This window comes from Oncorhynchus keta, chromosome 1, assembly GCF_023373465.1.
Source record: "Oncorhynchus keta strain PuntledgeMale-10-30-2019 chromosome 1, Oket_V2, whole genome shotgun sequence".
NCBI classification, from domain to species: Eukaryota; Metazoa; Chordata; class Actinopteri; order Salmoniformes; family Salmonidae; genus Oncorhynchus; species Oncorhynchus keta.
Window position 1 is genome coordinate 72,053,978 of NC_068421.1, and position 22,948 is coordinate 72,076,925.

Below are 22,948 nucleotides of genomic sequence, written 5' to 3' on the forward strand. Positions count from 1 at the left end.
TTAAGAGCTGTGCACAATATAAATGTCTGTTCACTCACCTCTCCTCATGCGGTTCTCTGTCCAGCGTTGGAGCTGTCGGCTGTGTCCTGGTCTAGAGGGTTTGGGCTGAGTCCTACTAGTGTCTAAAGCAGAGAGACAAAGGGAGCAGTTACACACGGCTCATTCTAACACTACTACAGACAAAACCGAGAACGCAATACGGCCTACAAGTCAGAGACAATGGACCATTTAATTAAACATTCCTAGGAGGTCAGAGCCAAGCTCCTATAAAACCAGTATAAATACTCACATTTGAGAGGAATCTCACAACTAGAATGTAGACCAAATCCAATTCCAACAACCAGTATGAATGGAGGGGTATAGGTAAGGGTATAGAGTAGGCCTGTTGGCTTGGGTAGGGCACACTAAGGTATTGAGGGTTAGCTAGGAGGTTAGAGTACTGCAGACCTGTTCAGTAGGCTACCACAAAGGGAATCTGAACGCTGTTCGCTAGAAGAGTCCGCTGTTTCAGCCTATTGCATTTCTTTGCAGCGCATACATAATTTCAGATTTTCAAAATGTATAAAATTTCAACTCTAGTGCAAAGGCATTTTAGAAGCATTGCCTCTATAGCCAATACTGAACACTCGTCCATTTTTCATCGCGCAGTCTTCTAAACCCCCGACTCCATTTAAGGCCAAGATGTTGAGATTTATTTTTTATTATTATTTTGTAATGCTTTTTGTGACGTGGATCATAATTACTGCTAATCAGGTTAGATGATCCTCGTAATGTTACGTGGAAAATACAACTAATGGGATGCAGAATTAAACGTATATAACACGCACAAATGCGACCAGTTATTTTTTGTATATGCATTTAATTTATTTCACTAGCAAACGCGAGTGAACAGCTGGCACTTTAGACCCCACTGAATGTCCATCTTATGTTAGCTTGAAACAATTAGTGTTGACCTTTCCACAACACACGGAGTCGAAAAGGGATTTGTCCATGTGTTTACGTACAGCTGACAGTTAGCAAACTCAGCATCACAACAAACAGGAGGGGCAGACAAGGGGTAGCTATGTCCAATAATGATGTATTCATCTCCATGTCCATTTACACAAACTCCGTACATGTCTGTGTTGCAGCTCGAGAAATCGGGATGTTAGATTTACTCAGTCGATTTATTTTTGTATTAAAAAAACAACAGTAAAAAAAACACAAAAAAAACAGGCCCTATTAATTTCTGCTTACTTTTAACTCGGATCTCGTACCTGCATACATCGACAGAGAATTGCATAGTTGGTATGCAAAATGTGTGCATGTTGGCGGGTCTGGTACTGTAGAGAGTTGGGGTCAGTACCTGCAGAGCTGGAGGAGAGTTCCTGGCTGGTAGAAGGCAGGCCGCAGTCATCTGAGACCTGGGTAGGTTCCTCTATCTCCCCCGCCCGAGACATTACAGGTTCCAGAGACACCTCCACACTGGACACAACACACAGGTCATTCACTATGGAGATCACACTATTACTGTTGTGGTTCAAGTTCAGTCAGCTATACAATTTGAAGCTTTACTTTTGATGAATTTCATAGAGTAAGCAAAGTGGTCTCACAGGTCTCCCCCCGGCGCCATGAAGACATCATCCCTCTCGTCCCCAGGACTAGGTCCTTCGGCCACCACCAAGCCTGGGGTTGAGGTGGTTACCATGGAAACAGACTGAGAGGTGTGTTCCGTGCCGTCAGATGGCGTGACCTCTGCAAATATGGACACTGGTGGGAGGGGGAGAGAATTAGCAGACGCTTATCCAGAGTTTGTTGAAATGTCTGTTACTTGAAAACAAACATTTATTTGGGCTGCAATCTGAGGTGCAGTTAACTCTAATGAACTTATTAACCCCCTAGAGTCGATTGACGCATTGGTTGCATATTTAAAAAATCCCCATCAGTCTGTCAGTTTAAGCTAGAGATCTGTTTTTTTGCATTGGATGCTTCTCAATGGACTCCATCCACCAGTGTCGCACATCCGCATCTGCAGTGAAAGGTGGCTAGAGCGGTGTTTGTTAGACCAAGAGGCATCCCGAAAAGTCTTCTCACATTAACGTCTATAGCGTCTGGACCATTTGGGCCACAAACGAATGGGACTCCACTCTACGACCCCCACAAGTGTCACAGGTCTCATCTGAAGGTTAACCAATACCGGTTTTAAGAAACAAATCGAAGTAGTTTTGTGCCTACCCCAAAAAAGGGGTTACATACAGTACCAGTCAAAAGTTTGGACACCTACTCATTCCAGGGCTTTTCTTTATTTGTACTATTTTCTACATCGTAGAACATTAGTGAAGACCTCAACTATGAAGTAACACATTAATTAATTTAGTACCCCCAAAAAAGTGTTCAAGTAAATATATTTGAGATTCATCAGTTGCCACCCTTTGCCTTGATGACAGCTTTGCACACTCTTGGCATTCTCTCAACCAGCTTCATGAGGTAGTCACCTGGAATGTATTTAAATTAAGTGGAATTTAACCCCAAAGGATTTGACAAATGTGATTGGTTTACCATGTAACACCGGCCTACGTCTCGACTTATGCTACGCAGAATATCAAATCTCAACGACTGGAAAAGTGTTTAGCGTCACCACATCCTTATGATATACACTACTGTTTAAAAGGTTGGGGCCACTTAGAAAAGTCCTTGTTTTTGAAAGAAAAGCACATTTTTTGTCCATTTTAAAACATCAAATTGATCAGAAATACAGTGCACACATGGTTGATGTTGTAAATTACTATTGTAGCTGGAAACGGCAGATTTTTAATGGAATGTCTACATTGGAGTATAGAGGCCCATTATCAGAAACCATCACTCCTGTGTTCGCTAATTCAAGTTTATCATTTTAAAAGGCTAATTGCTCATTAGAAACCCTTTTGCAATTATGTTAGCACAGCTGAAGACTGTTGTCCTGATTAAAGAAGCAATACAACTGGCCTACTGTAGACTAGGCCTGCATCCCGGAGTCGCCTCTTCACTGTTGAAGTTGAGACTAGCATTTTGCGGGTACTGTTTAATGAAGTAGCCAGTTGAGGACTTGTGAGGCGTCTGTTTCTCAAACTAGACACTAACGTCTTGTCTGTTGTGCACCGGGGCCTCCCACTCCCCTTGCTATTCTGGTTAAAGTCAGTTTGCGCTGTTCTGTGAAGGAGTAGTGCACAGCGTTGTACGAGATCTTCAATTTCTCGCATGGAATAGCCTTCATTTCGCAGAACAAGAATAGTCTGATGAGTTTCAGAAAAAAGTTATTCATTTCTGGCCATTTTGAGCCAGTAATCGAACCCACAAATGTTGATGCTCCAGATACTCAACTAGTCTAAAGGCGGCAAGTTTTTTTGCTTATTTAAATCAGCAGAACTGTTTTCAGATGTGCTAACATAATTGCAAAAGGGTTTTCTAATGATCAATTAGCCTTTTAAAATGAATAACTTGGATTAGCTAACACAACATGCCATTGGAACACAGGAGTGATGGTTGCTGATAATGGGCCTCTGTACACCTATGTAGATATTCCATAAAAACTCTGCAGTTTCCAGCTACAATAGTCTACAATTTATAACATTAACAATGTCTACACTGTATTTCTGAACAATTTTATGTCATTTTAAAATGGACAAAAATAAGTGCTTTTCTTTCAAAAACAAGGACATATCTAAGCGACACCAAACTTTTGAACGGTAGTGTATATATTCATTGACCACAAGAGACAGGTTGGAATGTGACAAACACTTGACAAATCAACTTCTTTTTTTTCTAAATTAGTGCAGCTTGAATTCGTTGATTAAATACAGGACATTGTAAACAATAACTTTAGAATTGTGTCATACAAGTATGCTCAATACAAAAGAACCAACTCATTGCAGCTCTGCCACAAAAATGGAAAAGGCAATTACTTAAAGGAGAAGGAAATTAATAAGTTCGTCATCCACCATTAAAAACATTCATAAATGGCTTAAAATTACTAATATAAATCATAAAATATATCAGTTTCACTAACAGTCAAGAGGGTTGACAACTATGCTGCATAAAATTCAAGATAGTTGGGAACAGATTTTCCATGTCACAATACCATCGGGTTTATGAACTGACATACAACTGATGCATCAATTCATTATTTTCAATTAAAGCCATTAACTAAAATTCTCACTACAAAAACAATGCTCAGTATACGGGGTATTCAACAGTTAGACCGGTGCAGACTGCCATGCGGAAACAGAACAGAGCATCTCTTTTGGTACTGTCCATCGATGGCTTGTTTTTGGAGTCAAGTCCAGGAATGCTTATTATGACATAATATCTGGGTGTGGTTGGACCTGCAAACTGTATTGCTGGGGGACTTTAAGGACCAGTCAGTCAACAGGAAACATTGTGCACATATACACACACATATATATATTTTTTTTTTTTTAAAGCAGAAATGTTGCAGATGGGGGCGGATCAAGTCCCTATTGTGACACCATGGGAGAATGGAGGGATGCATTGCAAGAGGAAATGGTAGAATTATGATTTATTGGGAAAAATGAGTTTATCTGTGTCTATCTAAAGGGTGGAATAAGTATATTGACAAATATACAGTGTAAATGTCTGAGGTCCTTCAATCATGGGTGAGGGTTGGGATTATTGCATGTTTTGCTTTTCGTTATTTATGTTTTGTTAAAATAATAAAATAAAAAAAAATTCAGGACATGATTGTTTGAAGGACAAAAGGGCCAAAATGCAGTACTGTCCCGCACAATCCAGGAACATGTAGTCACCCTAGTGTGTGTGTGTGTGTGTACCGTACCTGGGGCAGCCACCTGCAGGGGTGTGGTGGGAACACTGAGGCCCCCAGACTCATCCTCATGACCAGGCAGGAACAAAGGACTATCATACATCCCAAGACCTACAACATACACACACTTGACTTCACCAAAGAGAGATGGACATGGCCAAAGTAAGATCTCTCCTAATCAAATATCTCTAAAAGGTATCTGAGAAAAACAGTGAGGAGCATATAACTAACATGTTGATCTCAGTGGTGTGTATGAGGAAAGAGAGAGTGGGTGTGTCTCAATGGTAGGGTATGGAGAAATAGAAAAGAGAGTACAGTCCAGTACCTCCTTGTGATGCCAGATGTCCCAGGTCAGAGTGGGAGGTGGTGGTCTGGGGCATCAGGTCCTCTGGGGTGCCGAACCTGAACCGGGGTACACCAGCCACCTGGGGAGAACTGGACCATAGAGAGCGACAAGAGGTTAGAAGTACTATGGGGTTCCTATGGGGACTTTACTAGTGGTGTTTAACAGCTGATGTGTGTGTGTTTCTCACTGGATAGCTTCTGCAAAGCTGTCAGAGCGGTGTGGCGGCACCAGAGTAGGAGTACTGGGAACCATCCTGTCATCATCGTCAAAAAAGTGCTGCTGTAAGAAGGCAGAGGGAGGAAAGAATATTATACTAGATCCTGAGCGGAATTTATTTTTGGGTCCGATACAGTTTTTTTGGGGGGGGACAAAACTCACCGATACATCTTCCGATATACTGTTTTACAGCAAGTAAATTAAAGTAATATTTTTACACATCAAATTTCCCTAAATTGCCATACAAAAGAACTGTCCAAGAAGTAATTCTTCAAATGGTGATTTATTACATTGTGACAATGACACATGAGAATGGCCACATTTCAGATTTCCTTTCCCCCCCATTTTATTTATTAAATATCGGTATAATTATCGTCCAATACCGATATAGCGCTAAAAGGACAACATCAAACACTGACAACAGAACACATGAGTTGCAGTTTAAAAAGGGATAGCGCGAAATGTTCTACTTAACCAGATAAACTCGTGTATACAATTTTATATGTCTGAGGGGCAGTTTAAAGGAAGTTGAAGGATGTTTTCACGAGCCATTGCTAACTAGTGTTAGCCAATGCCTGGAAGTCTATGGGAACAGGTAGTATGCTACCTGTTCCCATATTATGACTTACTCCAATATTGTGACTTACTCCGCCGCTGGCCATCCCAGGGGTGAGCTGAGGGACTCTGCCTACCGACTGGCGACGCATGGGGCGCTGTAAGGTACACACACACACACACAACTCGGTACTACACAGATAACCATACCACAAAAACAGCAATACAATTGTCTTACGCACAGACACACATAGTGTAACTGGCTATATTGAGTCATAAGCACAAACCTGTACCTGAGCAGGGGGTCCCCGTTCCTGGGTGATGTTGAGGCGGGGGGGCAGCGGATGGGGTGCTCTCCGTGGAGACTGGTGCATTCTGGGAGCAGAGCTGGTTGGGTCACTTGAGAAGGCTTCCATACTGCTGCTGCCCTCGACTGACAGAATAGGAGACGACACTGTTTGGCAGAGTTCCTACATCAAAATCCAACACAAACGTAATCTCTCCATACAGACAGACGCAGTTACATCATTGTCTGTTGAACTAACAGATACCCCAATAATATTGTAAAATAGGCTCATGTCTAGCAGTTTCCGACATGTTGAATCTACTGGCTTGGTTAATCTACCAAACAAAGCGACTAAAATGTATCTCTCAATCCAGACAGACACCAACATATTACATCTCTCTGTCACTCAAGTGTCAGATGTCTAACCGACTGTGGAAACAAGTGTGTGACAGTTTCCGTCGTCTTACAGCTGTGTGTCTGGGAGTCAGCCGGGCGCTGGGTGGAGTCAGATGCTCCTAGACTCTCCTCCGTCTCCGTGCCTGGGTCTGTCCCATCAGGACCCTGGGAGGGAGGGAGGCACACACAGTGGGAGAGAGAGAAGACGAGGAAAGAGGGCGGAAGGAGATGTTACAGGATGTTTCCCACGCACCATCTACTGCCCTGCAGTGTTGGGGTAAGCCGCACATGCTGATCATGATTAATATCCCCTGTACAGGCATTCCCTTAGAGGTCTAGTAACTTTAAAGCTAGCTAGACGAAGAGGGTGTGCCCCGCTTTCTTCTGCATCCACACCCTGACCACAAAGCCCCCCCCACCCACCCACCCTTCTCCCCTGCCAACCTTCCAGGACCTTCAGTTCCCACACACACCGTCACTCTAGATCACAACACAGACATGAGGTAGCAGAGTGTAGCAAGAGCACTGGTGAGGCACCAATTCGTCACACAGAAAAACGTGCATGTGCACACAACTTTGGTTACAACATTGCCTGGCTGTAACATCCGAGAGACATGACAGTTGGAAAGAATTAGGGAGTGGGTGGAAGACAGGAAATGAGAGAGAGTGGAATTACAAAACACATGCTGGAAATTACATCGTTAAGTTAGTAACTGCGCATGTGTGTGTGTGGATCTTACCTCTGTGTCGTCGCCTTCATATGCCTCATTGCCATCTCTGCTCCCTTCATTGCTCTCCTCCCCCTCATCCCCCATCCCTCCATCATCTTCATCCTCCTCCTCCTCCTCGTCATCCTCCTCCTCCTCCTCCTCCTCATCATAGTCCTAAAGAGAGGATGTGAAGGTCTCAATGAACAGTCAAGTTGAATTTCAACATTGAGTATGGGCTGCATATCAACATTTTCATCCCATCAAATAGAGTTCCAGATTTCTAAGTGACATATACTCTCAGATCGTTTTAGGCAAGATTTTTGCTAGGATTTGAGGGAGTTCAATTGACCATTCACTAAGCCCCGTCCCCAAATGTTGGGCAACCAATCACAGAGAGCAAACACCTCAGGCAAGCTCACATTTGAAATGCATGAAAGCCATTGAGGGCATAACAAAAACTGAGTTTTCATCCAAAAACAAATTGTTTAAATAGCTAAATAATTTAACAGTACACCAGGGGTACTTGCTACTGTGATTCTGGAAATGCAGAGCCTGTTGGAGTATTTTTAGAATACAGAATTATACTTGTGTTATTGTTTGCTAGCTCAGCTGGTAAAGAAGCCTTCACTTTATTGACCACTCAACATTGCTGACGCTAGCTAGCTAAGTCGCCAGATAATATAACTAGGCTTTTTTCTAAATGTATGTTAGCTAGCTAAGTTATCCATGCTATGAATAGAAATTGAATCTGCTGTCGAAATCTGGATAGGATTTGAGAGTGCTTGATAACAACTGACTGCATGCCGACATTCAGAGCCATCCAGTGGCTAGCAACACAACAACCTTCATTTTATCCGGTTCCTGTGAAGCAATTGTAATGACAATCCACCCTGACACACACGAGAGTCTCCTGATTAGCATGGGGTAGTCAGTTTAATTTCATTGTGTATTAGAAACACACTATGAGATCACTGTGAGGGGATTTCGCCAGTGGTTAGAAGAGGAAATTGGGCTTCCTGGGAAAATGTAACAGTAACCGAGGCTTAGCGAAGGATCAATTAGTGTCTAGCAACTAAAATATTTCAAATCGACTACAGTCGATTCCCTTTGTCCGTACCGGTTCCTCTTCCTCATCCTCCTCCACCTCCTCCTGCTGCTCGTCCTCGCTTTCAGAGTCGGTCACTATGACGATGACATCGTGCTGGGGGGGTTCTTCGTTGGCGTCGTATGAAAATGAGATGAATGCGGTCTCGGACAGGAGCAGCTCTACGGGGACAGACTGAGACGCTGCACCCTCTTCAGCCTCCTCTAGTACTGGGTACTCCTCCACCACCTGCTGACACACACACACACACACACACACGATTAGACACACAAACCAGACTGAAAGACCATATCAGCCTCTCGAGAGAATGGGTAGTACACACATACCTGGCTCGTCTCTGGGGCTTCCTGGGCCTCTCCAGGCACCAGTCCCTCTGCACTGCCCTCAGCCAGCACCTCCTCTTGGGCCTCTGGCTCCTCTGGGTCGACTCTCTGGATGATGCGTAGCTTCTTGGGGATGGGGGGTTCAGAGGGGTCCTCCTGGGGGGTGTCTGTGTCAGCCACCATAGAGCTGTCCTGCTCGTCCTCACGAGGTCTCTTGGACATGGAAGATGTTCCTGGGGTGGCTGAAACTGGAGAATTGAAAAATACACAATTCTAGCTTAACTTGGTAGATATGCTGTTCATTCAATATTAGAGGACCAGTGGTAATGCAGTGAGAACTTCACTCATTGTCAACCCTTAAGCTTAGTTAGACAACACTACTATACCCCAAATCTATAGAAACTCCTGGTTAGATTTAATCAAGACGCTCACCTGTCCCAAACACGGCTGTTGACGTCGACGGCCTCTCCATTTGCGAACTGGGTGCCGCTTCCATTACTGGGGCCGGGGGCTGCTCCTGATTGGCTGGTTCAGTGTGGGGCAGGCTCTGTTGCTGTGTTGGCTGGACGAAGGCTGTGGTCTGGGTCTGGGTCTGCTGGACCACCAGCATTGGGTTGGTGGTCTGAACGTTGGGGCTGGTTGACCGTACTGAACCGCTGGCACTGCCGTAAACAGTCACATGCTCAGGCGGGCCCTCGGATGACTGCATGGCTGGAGGGGTCACAGGTGACAGGGTCAATACTGTTCAGAGATGGAAATACCATCTCTGCGGTCGGATTCTCGATCCTTCCGTCTGAAATTCTTGTTCTCCCCCTCATTGATCTCATCTGATTCAAGTAATAAAGAGCACTTCAACTACCAAAACACTTCACAAAGAGCCATCCTGCGCTTTAAAAAAGACCAATACTCAAATATTAATGCTATAACATTCACATCAACAGTGATATTGGTTCCACAGAACTCACCTTCCTGGTTCTCCACCTGTGTGGTTGGCATGACAGTGGCAGTAGGGGTGGGGGTGGGCACGGTGGCAGGGGTGATCATGGGCCTGATGCTTGCCCGGGGGTGGGTTTATTCCCGGGGATGGCAGGGGGCTTGCTGGGGCCTTGAGCACCCAGAGGGGTAGGCTTGATGTTGGCAGTAGGGGGCTCAGAGGTACTGGTGCTATGGGGAAGGGGAAATACAGATGAAAACGTCATTGCACAAGTTACCCAAGTGTAGTGAGTGTGTTTGCGGGGGAGAGAGAGAGAGAGTGTGTGTGAATACTTTACCTGCCCCGGTCTGCAGCTTGGGTGGTCTTCAGTGGTCCTCGCTGCTCTGTGGTCCTCTGCTGTTCCTGAGCCTATAGGTAGGAGAGGAAAAATTAAAAGCAATCCAGGCTAGTCAGGTAGAAAGCACAAGTGCTCTATTGAAATCTATGCCTCCATCTCTCACCTTGCTGGGACCCTGTTCAAGAGGCTCATCCCTCTGCTCTCCGTGTCTCTCCTGCTGTTCCCTCAGGTCACGCAGCTCCCTCTCCTGGCGGCTCAGACGGCCCTCGTATTGGGACTTCAGAGCACTGACTCTGACCTCCAGCTCCTCCCTCTGCTGTTTCAGCTCCTCATTTTCCTTCTGCAGCTGGTCCTTGGAGCCTGGGGAGGAGGATGGGATAGGGTCAAAAGGTCCCCCCCCCTTTTTTGCTAACATCTCATGACAGAAAATATCAGAGATCAGCATTCACATACCGTTGCGGACAAATATATTTGCACCCTTGCACTTTTCTTAAAGCTGCAATATGTAACTTTTTGCGTGACCCGACCAAATTCACAGAAATGTGAGTGCACACTATTTCTATGCTTCTTGTTCTTAAGTTTTACTTTTGTACACCAGATTCAAAAAAATTGAGAGAAAAAAAAGGTGATATTTCACAGGAGTTTAGATGTATAGTGTAGAGAATCATTGTCACATTGCTTGTTTTGTCAAACTGAAATTAGGCAAACTATTCGATACCGGTACCCCTTGTACACTGCTCAAAAAAATAAAGGGAACACTTAAACAACACAAAGTCAATCACACTTCTGTGAAATCAAACTGTCCACTTAAGAAGCAACACTGATTGACAATACATTTCACATGCTGTTGTGCAAATGGAATAGAAAACAGGGGGAAATTATAGGCATTTAGCAAGACACCCCCAATAAAGGAGTAGTTCTGCAGGTGGTGACCACAGACCACTTCTCAGTTTCTATGCTTCCTGGCTGATGTTTTGGTCACTTTTGAATGCTGGCGGTGCTTTCACTCTAGTGGTAGCATGAGACGGAGTCTACAACCCACACAAGTGGCTCAGGTAGTGCAGCTCATCCAGGATGGCACATCAATGCGAGCTATGGCAAGGTTTGCTGTGTCTGTCAGTGTAGTGTCCAGAGCATGGAGGCGCTATCAGGAGACAGGCCAGTACATCAGGAGAAGTGGAGGCCGTAGGAGGGCAACAACCCAGCAGCAGGACCGCTACCTCAGCCTGTGTGCAAGGAGGAGCAGGAGGAACACTGCCAGAGCCCTGCAAAATGACCTCCAGCATGCCACAAATGTGCATGTGTCTGCTCAAACGGTCAGAAACAGACTCCATGAGGGTGGTATGAGGGCCCGACGTCCACAGATGGGGGTTGTGCTTACAGCCCAGGATGTAGGATGTGTTATTTTAGTGTTCCCTTTATTATTTTGAGCAGTGTACACGGCGGATGACACCCATTAGAAAAAAATACAGAACGGTTCCAAATTTCACTGAAAGAATAAATGTTTTGTTTTTGAGATGATAGTTTCCGGATTCGACCATATTAATGACCTACGGCTCGAATTTCTGTGTGTTATTATGTTTATAATTAAGTCTATGATTTGATAGAGCAGTCTGACTGAGCGATGTTAGACACCAGCAGGCTCGTAAGCATTCATTCAAACAGCACATTCATGCGTTTGCCAGCAGCTCTACTGTTTATGAATTCAAGCCTATCAACTCCCGAGATTAGGCTGGTATAACGATGCGACGTGAAATGGCTAGCTAGTTAGCGGGGTACGCGCTAATAGCGTTTCAAAACGTTACTCGGAGTAGTTGTTCCCCTTGCTCTGCATGGGTAACGCTGCTTCGAGGGTGGCTGTTGTCGATGTGTTCCTGGTTCAAGCCCAGGTAGGAGCGAGGAGAGGGCCGGAAGCTATACTGTTACACTGGCAATACTAAAGTGCCTGTAAGAACATCCAATAGTCAAAGGTATATGAAATACAAATGGTAGAGAGAAATAGTCCTATAATAACTACAACCTAAAAACTTTTACCTGGGAATATTGAAGACTCATGTTAAAAGGAACCACCAGCTTTCATATGTTCTCATGTTCTGAGCAAGGAACTTAAACGTTAGCTTTCTTACATGGCACATATTACACTTTTAACTTTCTTTTCCAACACTTTGTTTTTGCATTATTTAAACCAAATTGAACATGTTTAATTATTTATTTGAGGCTAAATTGATTTTATTGATGTATTATATTAAGTTAAAATAAGTGTTCATTCAGTATTGTTGTAATTGTCATTATGGACTTCAGGAGACCGCAGAGAACATGCCCCCATCCACATCCACGGGGCCACAATGGAGAAGGTGAAAAGCTTAAAGTTCCTCTTCGTACACATCATTGATCATCTGAAATGGTCCACCCACACAGACCGCGTGGTGAAGGAGCAACTGTGCCTCTTAAACCTCGGAAGGCTGAAGAAATTCAGCTTGGCCCCTAAGACCACCCCAAACTATTACAGATGCACCATTGAGAGCCTCCTGTCGGACTGTATCAACGCCTGGTACGGCAACTGTACCGCCTGCAACCGCAGGGCTCTCCAGAGAGTAATGTGGTCTGCCAAAACACATTACCGTGGGCACAGTGCCTGCCCTCCAGGACACCTACATCATCAGGTGTCACAGGAAGGCCAAATAGATCATCAAGGACATAAACCTCCCGAGCCACGGCCTGTTCACGGGGTATAGCTGGTAAACTTTTCTTGTTGAAGTAAAACTACCAAAGCTAGCTACCGTTGGCTAGCTTGCTAACGACTGGATACAGCTAACTTGGTCGTAAATTAGTTACCAGTGTCACAGCTGTACCCATTCCTCCCTCAAATAATTTTCCTCTAACTATGGTGTAGGAAAATTGTCACTACCGCTCAGTCCTGAGAATAGCACCCGGTGCACGAGTTGTAAGCTCACGTCTGTAAACAGTTTAGCTAGTTCTGGAAAACGCAGTCGTGTCGAGGTAAGCTTTCTGATGAAAAGCGAGAAGAGGTGTTTGAATGACTCAGGTAATGGGTTGGACTTTTTGTAGGGTAGGAGGGACACCCCAGACTCACACGTCGTCTCGACAGCCAGCCAATAATGGCTGGCGTAGTGTAATAAAGGCTGCTGACGAATACGCTGGGGGAATATCCCGTAAGTGAAATACCGAAACTAATACTTGAAAGAAAACAGCAGTTGATGTAGGGCACCTCTCAAAACTGTAAGAATTATAGCAGTTTGCTTCTGAAGAGTGGGCCAAATTGCTAGTGGAAAGGTGCAGCAGGCTCATTTGTCTGCAGTAATCTTGCCCAAACAAAGGCTGTGCAACCAAGTACTAGCTCCAGGGTGCAAATTACTTAAAAAATAAAGACAACTGGAATGGACTAAATAAAAACTCTAAACTTAATTTCACAAAAATAAAATTGGTTATGCAATGCTGAAGATACAATAACAAGGTGTGGAGACCAAAAATGTTGTCAATTTCAACTTATTTTAGAAGAAAAATGGAATCATTTAAGAAAAGTGCAAGTGTGGCAAAAAATTTGGCCGCAACTGTATACTTCGATGCAAACCTCAGCCACACTCAAGCTTGAGCCACAGTCAGGTTTGTCTGGCCTGGCCTCTTACCCATAAGCTGGTTGATCCTCTGCTTGGCCCCGACAAAGGCCTTCCTGGTCTTCTCCTCCTTCTCAGCCATCTGCTGTCTGAGGGTGTCCTCCTGGGAGGCCTTCTCCTGCAGCTCTTGTCTCAGCCTGGTCAGCTCTGTCTGCAGCCTGGAGGCCTGCTCCTGCGACCCGCGCACCTCCGCCTCACGCTCACCCACCACCTGAGGGGAACACACCAAGGTCTGTGTTGGTAATATGGTTTCATACAACCAGGTACCTTTACCACCCTTTCCGAGCCAGTAGGCATTTACAATTTTGGTGAAAGTCATCCTGGATGTTGCCTGGGAAAAAAGTATAGGGGAAACACTGCTCTGACCTTGTTGAGGTTGTCCAGCTGTCCCTCCAGGTCTTTGGTCCGGGTCTCAGCCTGTCCCAGGGAGTCCTTCAGACCCTGGAGCTCCTGGGCTGAGGCCTGCTGGGCCTCCTGCTCCTGGGCTGGGGTGGACGCTGCCTCAAACACCATCTGGAGAGGAGATCAGTCCAACGCTGAATACATTACGGCAGGAATCACACACTGAGAATGTCTATTTAAATCAAGGACATCAGGTTAGACATCAAGTGTTCAACTTGATCCCACCTGGACCAACACATTTGTTATTCAGTGACAACATGACTAAGGGTATTATTAGTTTAATGAGAAAACAATTGAGATGAATCCTGTTCTTGAATCTTGGGAGTCTGAGTGAATTCAAGGCTGGGTTTCATGAAACAGCTTAGTTACAAATCAATATATATACATTTTTAAACTTTGCCCTGTACAAAACCAGAACAGGTACCAGGTGTTTCACCAACTGACCTTGTCGTGCTCCACCTTGAGCTCCTCATACTGTGTCTTGTAGCGGCGTCCGATCTTCTTGACCTGAGTGATGGTGCGGAACTTCTCCTGGATGTCCAGGTTCATGGCCTCCATACTCCTCCTCCGTGCATCCCTGTCAGAGCTCACCTTCCCCAGACCCTCACGCAGCATCTGCACCTGGCTCTGGAGGGACGTCACCGAGCCACCACTCCTACAGGGAGATCATACATTAATATAAAACATCACAAAATACTTTTTATAGTACAATCAGCAGATTCTCACTTTTTATGTCTTGCGTTGTTTGCCAATTCATTGTGTAGCATGGTGTTTTTACAAAATAGGTTCCTCATTGAATTCAGCTTCCTTGCTGTCCTTGGTACCATGTAATAACAGAAAAGTCAAACTGAGCGGTATTCAGTTTTGGATTCCAGAATATATATTCTGTTTATATTACAGCCTAGGCTAACTCACCTGGCCACCTCAGCCTTGAGTCTGCCCGTCTCCTCAGTGAGCTGCTGGATGCGTTTGAGGTGAGCCTCCTTCTCAGAGTGGAGACGCTTGTACTCCTCTGGGTCTGTGTCCTTCTGCTGGCTCACCAGGTGCTAAAAGGGACACACAGGAGTTAAACAGAACACATTACATTTCAAATCCAAAGTCAATAAACAGGCTTTCGGACCTTAGACAGACTGTGAGTCACAAGGAATCGTACTTTGAGAATGTTTTTGTTTTTATTTGGGGTGGGGGTATTTGTTTTCTGTCATTGAGTAATATTTCATGGGTATGTTATAATATGATTGGGACAAATTGTGTAAGGAATAACACTAACCTGTGTTCTGGCCTTCCAGCGTTTGATGTCCTCTTCCAGAATCCTCTTCTCTGCTTGCAGCATGCCGCTCTTCTCACTCAGTTCAGCGTTGGACTCCTGCATGGGCATTATGTCCGACTCCAGCTTACGCACCTGACAGACAGGGAGAGCGATATGAAGAAAATGTCAATCAAAACAAACATTTAAAATAAAAAAAATAATAAAAAGTTGGCCTCCCGCCAAAAACAGGGACCAAATTCACACAAGGTTTCCAGAGAAAAATTACTTAAGATAGGGTTTTGTTATTATAACCAAAGGTTGGTGCTTTGACACTGAGAAAGTAAACCTGCTGTCTTACTTTAGCCTGTGTCTGCTGGAGTTCCTGCTCCATCCTCTCCTTCTCCTCCCTCAGCATCTTGTTGGTCTCCATCAGGACACTCATGGTCTCAGTCTTCTTCATCAGCTCATCATGCTTAGCCAGGGTCTTAGCTGTCACCTGGGGTCAGGGATTAAAAATCATAAGCAGCACTGAGCTATTATCATCTTAAACTGCTCTCTCACCCATACCCTCTTCATTTATGAACAAAACGGTTTTTCCACTCTCCATTGAACAGGCATTTTAGTCTAGGAAAAGGCGTAACTTCTTCGAGATAGGGGGCGGTCTTTTAATTTTTGGATAAAAAAACGTTCCCGTTTTAAACAAGATATTTTGTCACGAAAAGATGCTCGACTATGCATGTAATTGACAGCTTTGGAAAGAAAAAACTCAGACGTTTCCAAAACTGCAAAGATATTATCTGTGAGTGCCCCAGAACTAATGCTACAGGCGAAACCAAGATGAAGTTTCATACAGGAAATGCCCCAGATTCTGAAGGCGCTGTGTTCCAATATCTCCTTATATGGCTGTGAATGCGCCAGGAATGAGCCTGCCCTTTCTGTCGTTTCCCAAAGGTGTCTGCAGCATTGTGACGTATTTGTAGGCATATCATTGGAAGATTGACCATAAGAGACTACATTTACCAGGTGTCCGCCCGGTGTCCTGCGTCAAAATTATTGCGTAATCCCCAGGTCAATGCGCGTTCCATTTCTTCAGAGAAGAAAGTCAACTGCCACGAAGGATTTATCATCGATAGATATGTGAAAAACACCTTGAATTGATTCTAAACAACGTTTGCCATGTTTCTGTCGATATCATGGAGCTAATTTGGAAAAAAGTTAGCGTTTTAATGACTTAATTTTCGTTTTTTTTCTTACCCAAACGTGATGAAGAAAACGGAGGGATTTGTCTACACAAATAATATTTTTGTAAAAACTGAACATTTGCTATCTAACTGAGTCTCCTCATTGAAAACATCTGAAGTTCTTCAAAGGTAAATGATTTTATTTGAATGCTTTTCTTGTTTTTGTGAAAATGTTGCATGCTGAATGCTAGGCTAAATGCTATGCTAGGCTATCAATACTCTTACACAAATGCTTGTTTAGCTATGGTTCAAAAGCATATTTTGAAAATCTGAGATGACAGTGTTGTTAACAAAAAGCTAAGCTTGAGAGCAAATACATTTATTTCATTTCATTTGCGATTTTCATGAATAGTTAACGTTGCGTTATGGTAATGAGCTTGAGGCTGTATTCGCGATCCCGGATCCGGGATGGCTAGAATCAAGAGGTTTAACCTGGGTCCAGGTAACTACCCTATGAAGCCATAAATCATTGGCTGTCCATAGTGTCCAGCTCACCTGCATTCGCTCTCTCTCAGCACTAAGGCTCTCCTGTAGTTCTCTCAGCTCTCTCTCCAGGTGCTCTACTCTCAGCCTATGGCGAAGACTCTCTCCTTGGGCCACCTCGAATCGAGACTCCGCTATCTCCTTCTCTCGGCGCACAAACCTGCAGCGTGACAGGGAGGGGACAGAGGCTATGAAGAGAAAAAAAGGGTGTTGTAGGAGTGAAGTAATTGCATGTGGGGGGGCATTACCTGAGTATCTCAAGGACCTGGTCCTGAGACTTGCCTTCCTCCGTGAGGGAGATGTTCAGAGGGCTCTCGTTGGCCTGGCGCTGCAGGGTGGCGGCCATCTTGCAGCTCATGGTCTGAATCTGTTCATGGAGGAGGCTGTTCTGCCTCTGCAGCTCTTCAGAACGAGACACCACCTTAGACATCTCCTCCTAACAGAGAGTTCATGCACATTACAGCCTTGTGGTGCACACCAACTATGTAAACTGTACAACGCTTGCAAAAGTGATTGGCAGTTTACAATCTCTAGCTTCCAACATGTATAAAAATATATAATATACACTATCACCATCTACACTTCTAACCATTTGCCACCAACACCATATATATTATTCATAATATAAGCATCTCCTTTGATTGCAATCAATCAACTGCAAATACATACCTTGAAGATCCTCTCCTGTTCCTCCCAGGAGACTCTGGCCTCCAGCAGCTGAGCAGAGGCTCTCTGGGCCCTCTCCTCCAGCTGCTGTCTGAGCGTGGCTGCCTGCAGGGCCTGGGCCTTGGCTGCCTGGAGGGACTCCACGTCTGCAGCGTGGAGCATCATCTCACGCTCATACTTATCTTGTGCCTCTGATGCCAGCTTGGCCTGGGAGGGGGGAGAAGACCAGCATTATAGACCAGCTTTAGCTGACCTTCTAGCTGGAATGCAATACATAATGTAGTTTATATGGATGTATGAACCAGTATCACAGTTTATATGGTTAGCGACAATCAAGCTACGTAATGCTCTATACCAAGCATGCGGAAAACAAGGTAGCAAATAGCTTTGTCAGATATGCCATATGAAAAGTTGGGACACCACTGCAACAAGATAAGGGCCAATTAGCCACAGCCCACTTATCCCTCTCACCTGCTCCTGGCTGTCCAGCATGGCCTGCTGTTCCTGGGCTGCTGCCACCGCCGCCATCTGTAGAGCCTCCTGGTGGTCCGCCTGCACACTGCTCAGACTCCTCCTCAGCACAGCCACCTGACACACACAGGGATAAGGAAAACAGGAATTTAAATATTAAATGTGTGGAACAATGGGGACCCCGGCATTGTGTGAACCCAGCACTTACGTGCGCACTGGAGGTGGTTAAATAATACAGAACGCATCAGCTACCATTTGAGCTATACATTGTGGAAATGTTTCCTTAATAGTCATAAAGCACTGTAAGGGAATAGATGTTTAGCAATGGTCCTCTCTGCATCATACCTGCTGCTCCACGGAGGCCAGGGCTTTCATCTTCTCCTCCTGCAGGCCCTGCTTCTCCTTCTCTGCCTCCAGGAGCTTTTTCTCCAACTGACGGTGCTGCTCCTGGGCTTCCTTCACACGCTCCTCAATGGCAGACCGAGCCTGCTCTGTCACCTAGAGAGACGAGGGAGAGAGTGCCAGAGGGATTTAGGACTGTACCGTTTACGATAGGGGTCTGAATAAGGGTATGAGGGATATGGTTTGAAGACTAAAGTTGGAAGGTCATGTTTTTTTAATTTTTTTTACATCTCTGCATACATTATGAAGAAGTCAAAGTTTCGTGAGCCAATACTAACAAGCATTAGCGCAATAACTGGAAGTCTACTGGTATGCTAGCATACAGTACAATGGTATCCATGAGTATCCTACTTAGGGGCCAGGGTAGTATCCTACTAAGGGCTTAGGGGCCAGGGTAGTATCCTACTAAGGACTTAGGGGCCAGGGTGGAGTCCTGACCTGCATCTCCTTGTCCAGGGACTCCTCTAGGCTCTGGGCCATGGCTCTGTACAGCTCCATGCTGGAGGTGGCTGTCCTCAGCTGCTCTGTCAGCTCCTCTGCCCGTGTTTCTGCCTGCTTCAGGCGGCCATGCAGATCCTCAGAGTCCCCTTCTGAAACCTGGAAACCTTGAGGGGTAGGGAGTTAAGTGAGGGGGAAAGATGAGAAGATGAGGTGAGGAGAGGTAAGTGTCACAGACAGAGCACAGCTAGCATGGGCAGCATAGAACGAGAACCTTAATAAAATATCAATAACACTGCTAATGGTGCATCTCCAGAACACATCATTTCAGGGTTTTATTTAGCCTGTTTTACTACATTTCCTATAAAATGTCATAAGACAAACTAATGACAGCATAGCTGTAGACACTTGACCTATTGCTACATGGAAAACTAGGAATCCCACAGCTTTAATAAGCAAACATGCTAACAAACGTTTCTGCTAGGAAACTAAATAACTGCACTCTGACCCACAACTTATTTGTAGTGAGGCACCGAAATTACATTTTTGGCCGATATACATTCCTTGCCAAAAAACCCTGATACTCGATATTTAATTTTAGCTGCCTTTTAAAATCATTCTATTACAGTTAAATAGGTTACACACACACAGGCAGCGGTCCAAGGCACTGCATCTCAGTGCAAGAGGCATCACTACAGTCCCTGGTTCGAATCCAGGCTGTATCACATCCGACAGATTGGGGAGTCCTATAAGAGGGCGCACAATTGGCCCAGCGTCGTCCCGGTTTGGCCGGGGTAGGCAGTCATTGTAAATAAGAATTTGTTCTTAAAATGCCTTGCCTAGTTAAATAAAAGGTTACACACACACCCCAATGTACACATGTCCCCATTACCAGTAAAACATAATCAAAACCTATTTCTTTCACTTGTTGTTTCGTAATTCAATTGTTCAGTCGTTTCATTCTCAACCAGGATTTCTATGGAATGCCGTTTGGGTCTTTGCATGTCAAAAAAAGACCATGTTCACTAATCAGGACCCGAATATGACGGCACGTCACAATTTAACGCATTCATTAATGTTTTACGTAGTTATTACAGAAATCACTCGTATTTCAAAAGTCACAACGATTCATCGATATGTATGCTATGATGTCTCGCGCGCCTACAGTGCTGGTCATTAAAAAAAAGCTAGCTTGCTCATGGATGCAAATAATGTTCTTCCCCAAAAACGACAATCTGTTTCAGTAGCTATCCTAGCTAGGTGTAATTTAAAATAACCCTAATTTATAAGACAGTTCTTATTTGATTAATGGTGGTCCGACTCCTCTATGTGAAGCTAGCCACAATAGGGATTAGCCACAACAGGGGAGTTTGCGGTTAGCCTTCAAAATAAAAGTGTCATTGACAGTGATGCAAATGAATAAAATAGTAGAATTATGACATAATTGAACAGATCATGCTAAACGAGGTTGGAATGTTATATAAAAATCAACAAAAATAACAAAAATCTGTTGAAATCACAGCGGATGTATTATACTTTAGAATTGCACTGGGGGCGGCAGGTAGCCTAGTGGTTAGATGGTGGCAACATAATAGCCATATTAAAAATTCAGAAAAATACAAGTGTCTCACATTTTTCAAAAGCCTAGAATTTTGCTAATCCAACTGCGTTGTCAGATTTTTAAAAGGATTTACGGCGAAAGAATATGATTATCTGAGGATAGAGCCCCATAAAAAACAACTACTTCAACCAGCACAGGCATAAAAAAATTCACAAACTGCAACAAAATAAATAGTTTACCTTTGACGATCTTCCTCTGTTTGCAATCCCAATGCTCATTGTCACACAATGAATGGTCTTTTGTTTGATAAAATCCATTTTTATAGCCTAACACGAAACATTTTGTGAACCGCTTGTGTCGTGAATTCCATATCATTCCATTTGACGACACATTCGAGGTAAATACACACAGAACGTGACTTTTCCAGTCATGTTTGGTTTCATTGCAAACAACTGGTTTGTTTGTAACACAACCAAATCTGATGGGTCAATTCGCAGGACGTATTGAATGAAAGAAACCGATTTGAAGACAACAAGTAATGACATCATTGTGCACCAATGATATGACCGCTGTTTTGTTGGTTGACTGTATTTTAACCCAAGGACCACTGATCGTCTTGAAATCTAGCATTTTTAGCTAATATCATCCGATTCCGAAATGTTCACCGATATATTGTGCATCCCCCTACTTATTTGATAGATTCATGAGTGTTAGACAAAGCAAGGAAAGTGAACTTCAAAACATGATGTTTAATTGAAATGTGCAGCTGTTGTTGATAAGTGATGAATATGCTAGCTTCTGACATGACTGCAAGTCTGACATTTAGCTGGGAAATTTGAAAAATATCAGAGGCTATTTAAAGACAGGATAGCAAACTGGGATTTAAACCCTCTTAAAATAGTAATTGTGTAAGTGGCTGTATTGAAGAAAACTCTGAGTACTATCCACATTCGAGCCATTCCAACATTCAGGCTACAAGAATTTCAATGGGTGGTTCCAAAACATTCTATGATGTCTCAGAAGGCAGTCAACCTGATGTGATTCTGTACGGTGTATGTACTCTTACCTCTGATGCCCATGGGAGTGGGCGGGGAGCTCAGGGACAGACGACCACCCTCTCCACTGCCCTGCTGCAGCCTGAGAGAGCTCACCTCCAGCTGGGCAGCACTCAGCTGATCCCTGGTCTTCTGGAGCAGGGCCGTCTGGGCCTCCAGCTGCCTCTTGGCATCCATCAGCTGCAACTGGATGGGGAAAGGCGAGGAAGGGTTGAATTTGTTTATGGTATGTGACAAAATGCTTGAATTCTGCCTTTTTGAAGCAAGTCTTGGGGAAAAAAGTCTAAGTGTTATATTAAAGGAGAAAGAGGGATAGAATCCAGGTAGAAGGGGGGGGGGTTGTAGTTGGACTTGGGATGATTGTTGGTTGGACTTACATCTTGGTTTCTGCTCAGCAGGTGGCGTTGCTCCACCTCGTGTTCCAGTCTCTTCTGCAGCTGGCCGATCTCCCTCTCCTGCTTCTCTATCTGGGCGTTCAGACGCTGCCTGGTGTCTGTCTCGGAGCGCTCCAACGTGGCCTGAATGAGCACACAGGGAGAACAGTTAAAACATGATACGAATGCAGAGAGAACAGTGCCTCAACCAATTTATGAGTGGTTAGTGTGCGATGTATCAATTGTTTTGAGATTGGTGTGTGTGTCTGTAGGTACCTCTATGGTCTTGAGATTGGTGAGCAGCATGTTCTGTCCTCGTTGTTGGGTCTGCATGGTCTCCTTCTCCTGGGTCAGTCTGGACTCCACTAGCTTCAGCATCTCTCTCTCCTTCCTGAGGCTCTCAGCACGACCCTGGAGGAGGAAAACACTCAGCTCAACTGTGGCTTAGAAACTAGATGTAATACATGTATAGAAAGACCACTAACACACACATTACGAGTGTGAGACCAAGTATTGTCTTTTTTTCTAATATAATTAACAAAATACTTGGAACACACAAACATGAGATACACACACCTCTGCCATGTTTAGTTTCTCCTGGACAACCCTCAGGTCCTGGGTCATGGTGTGAACAGTCTGCTCACACTTCTGGGCTGCAGCAGCCATCTTCTGTCCCTTCTCCATCAGAGAGGCAATCTCCTTCCTGTAGCCCTTAACATTATCCTGAAGCATCTCATACCTGGGGGGGCACGTCACCAGGGAGGATCAGTAAGTTATCAAGCGAACTTTGCAAAAGAAATCTGAAATAACTTCTTGTTCCCACATTGAGAAAGACACTTTGAAAAACACTTTGGTAAGTGTAACTTACCCACAAATTCCAAGTATTTTTGAAAAACCAGGGAATTTGGGCAAAGTTCACAGAATTTTACAACCCTAATCATGTGCCATTGTGTTGAATAGTGACC

At 44.4% G+C, this 22,948-nt stretch overlaps 1 protein-coding gene across 1 annotated transcript in view; it reads right to left on the bottom strand.

Annotated features, from left to right (window-relative positions):
• LOC118392717 (nucleoprotein TPR-like) overlaps positions 1-22,948 on the bottom strand; it is a 35,541-nt gene that overhangs the window by 539 nt on the left and 12,054 nt on the right. The window contains 33 exon segments of the mRNA XM_035784790.2: positions 39-122; positions 1,346-1,464; positions 1,593-1,749; positions 4,811-4,909; positions 5,124-5,233; positions 5,332-5,423; positions 6,008-6,073; positions 6,203-6,348; positions 6,669-6,762; positions 7,338-7,481; positions 8,425-8,643; positions 8,739-8,983; positions 9,168-9,446; positions 9,701-9,802; positions 9,805-9,899; positions 10,007-10,077; positions 10,170-10,366; positions 13,654-13,852; positions 14,008-14,154; positions 14,488-14,698; positions 14,959-15,089; positions 15,314-15,445; positions 15,651-15,788; positions 17,029-17,176; positions 17,265-17,452; positions 17,686-17,889; positions 18,154-18,270; positions 18,499-18,651; positions 18,994-19,160; positions 21,621-21,795; positions 21,987-22,127; positions 22,260-22,394; positions 22,560-22,722. Of these exon segments, the coding sequence (XP_035640683.2) occupies positions 39-122; positions 1,346-1,464; positions 1,593-1,749; positions 4,811-4,909; positions 5,124-5,233; positions 5,332-5,423; positions 6,008-6,073; positions 6,203-6,348; positions 6,669-6,762; positions 7,338-7,481; positions 8,425-8,643; positions 8,739-8,983; positions 9,168-9,446; positions 9,701-9,802; positions 9,805-9,899; positions 10,007-10,077; positions 10,170-10,366; positions 13,654-13,852; positions 14,008-14,154; positions 14,488-14,698; positions 14,959-15,089; positions 15,314-15,445; positions 15,651-15,788; positions 17,029-17,176; positions 17,265-17,452; positions 17,686-17,889; positions 18,154-18,270; positions 18,499-18,651; positions 18,994-19,160; positions 21,621-21,795; positions 21,987-22,127; positions 22,260-22,394; positions 22,560-22,722 (4,868 nt within the window).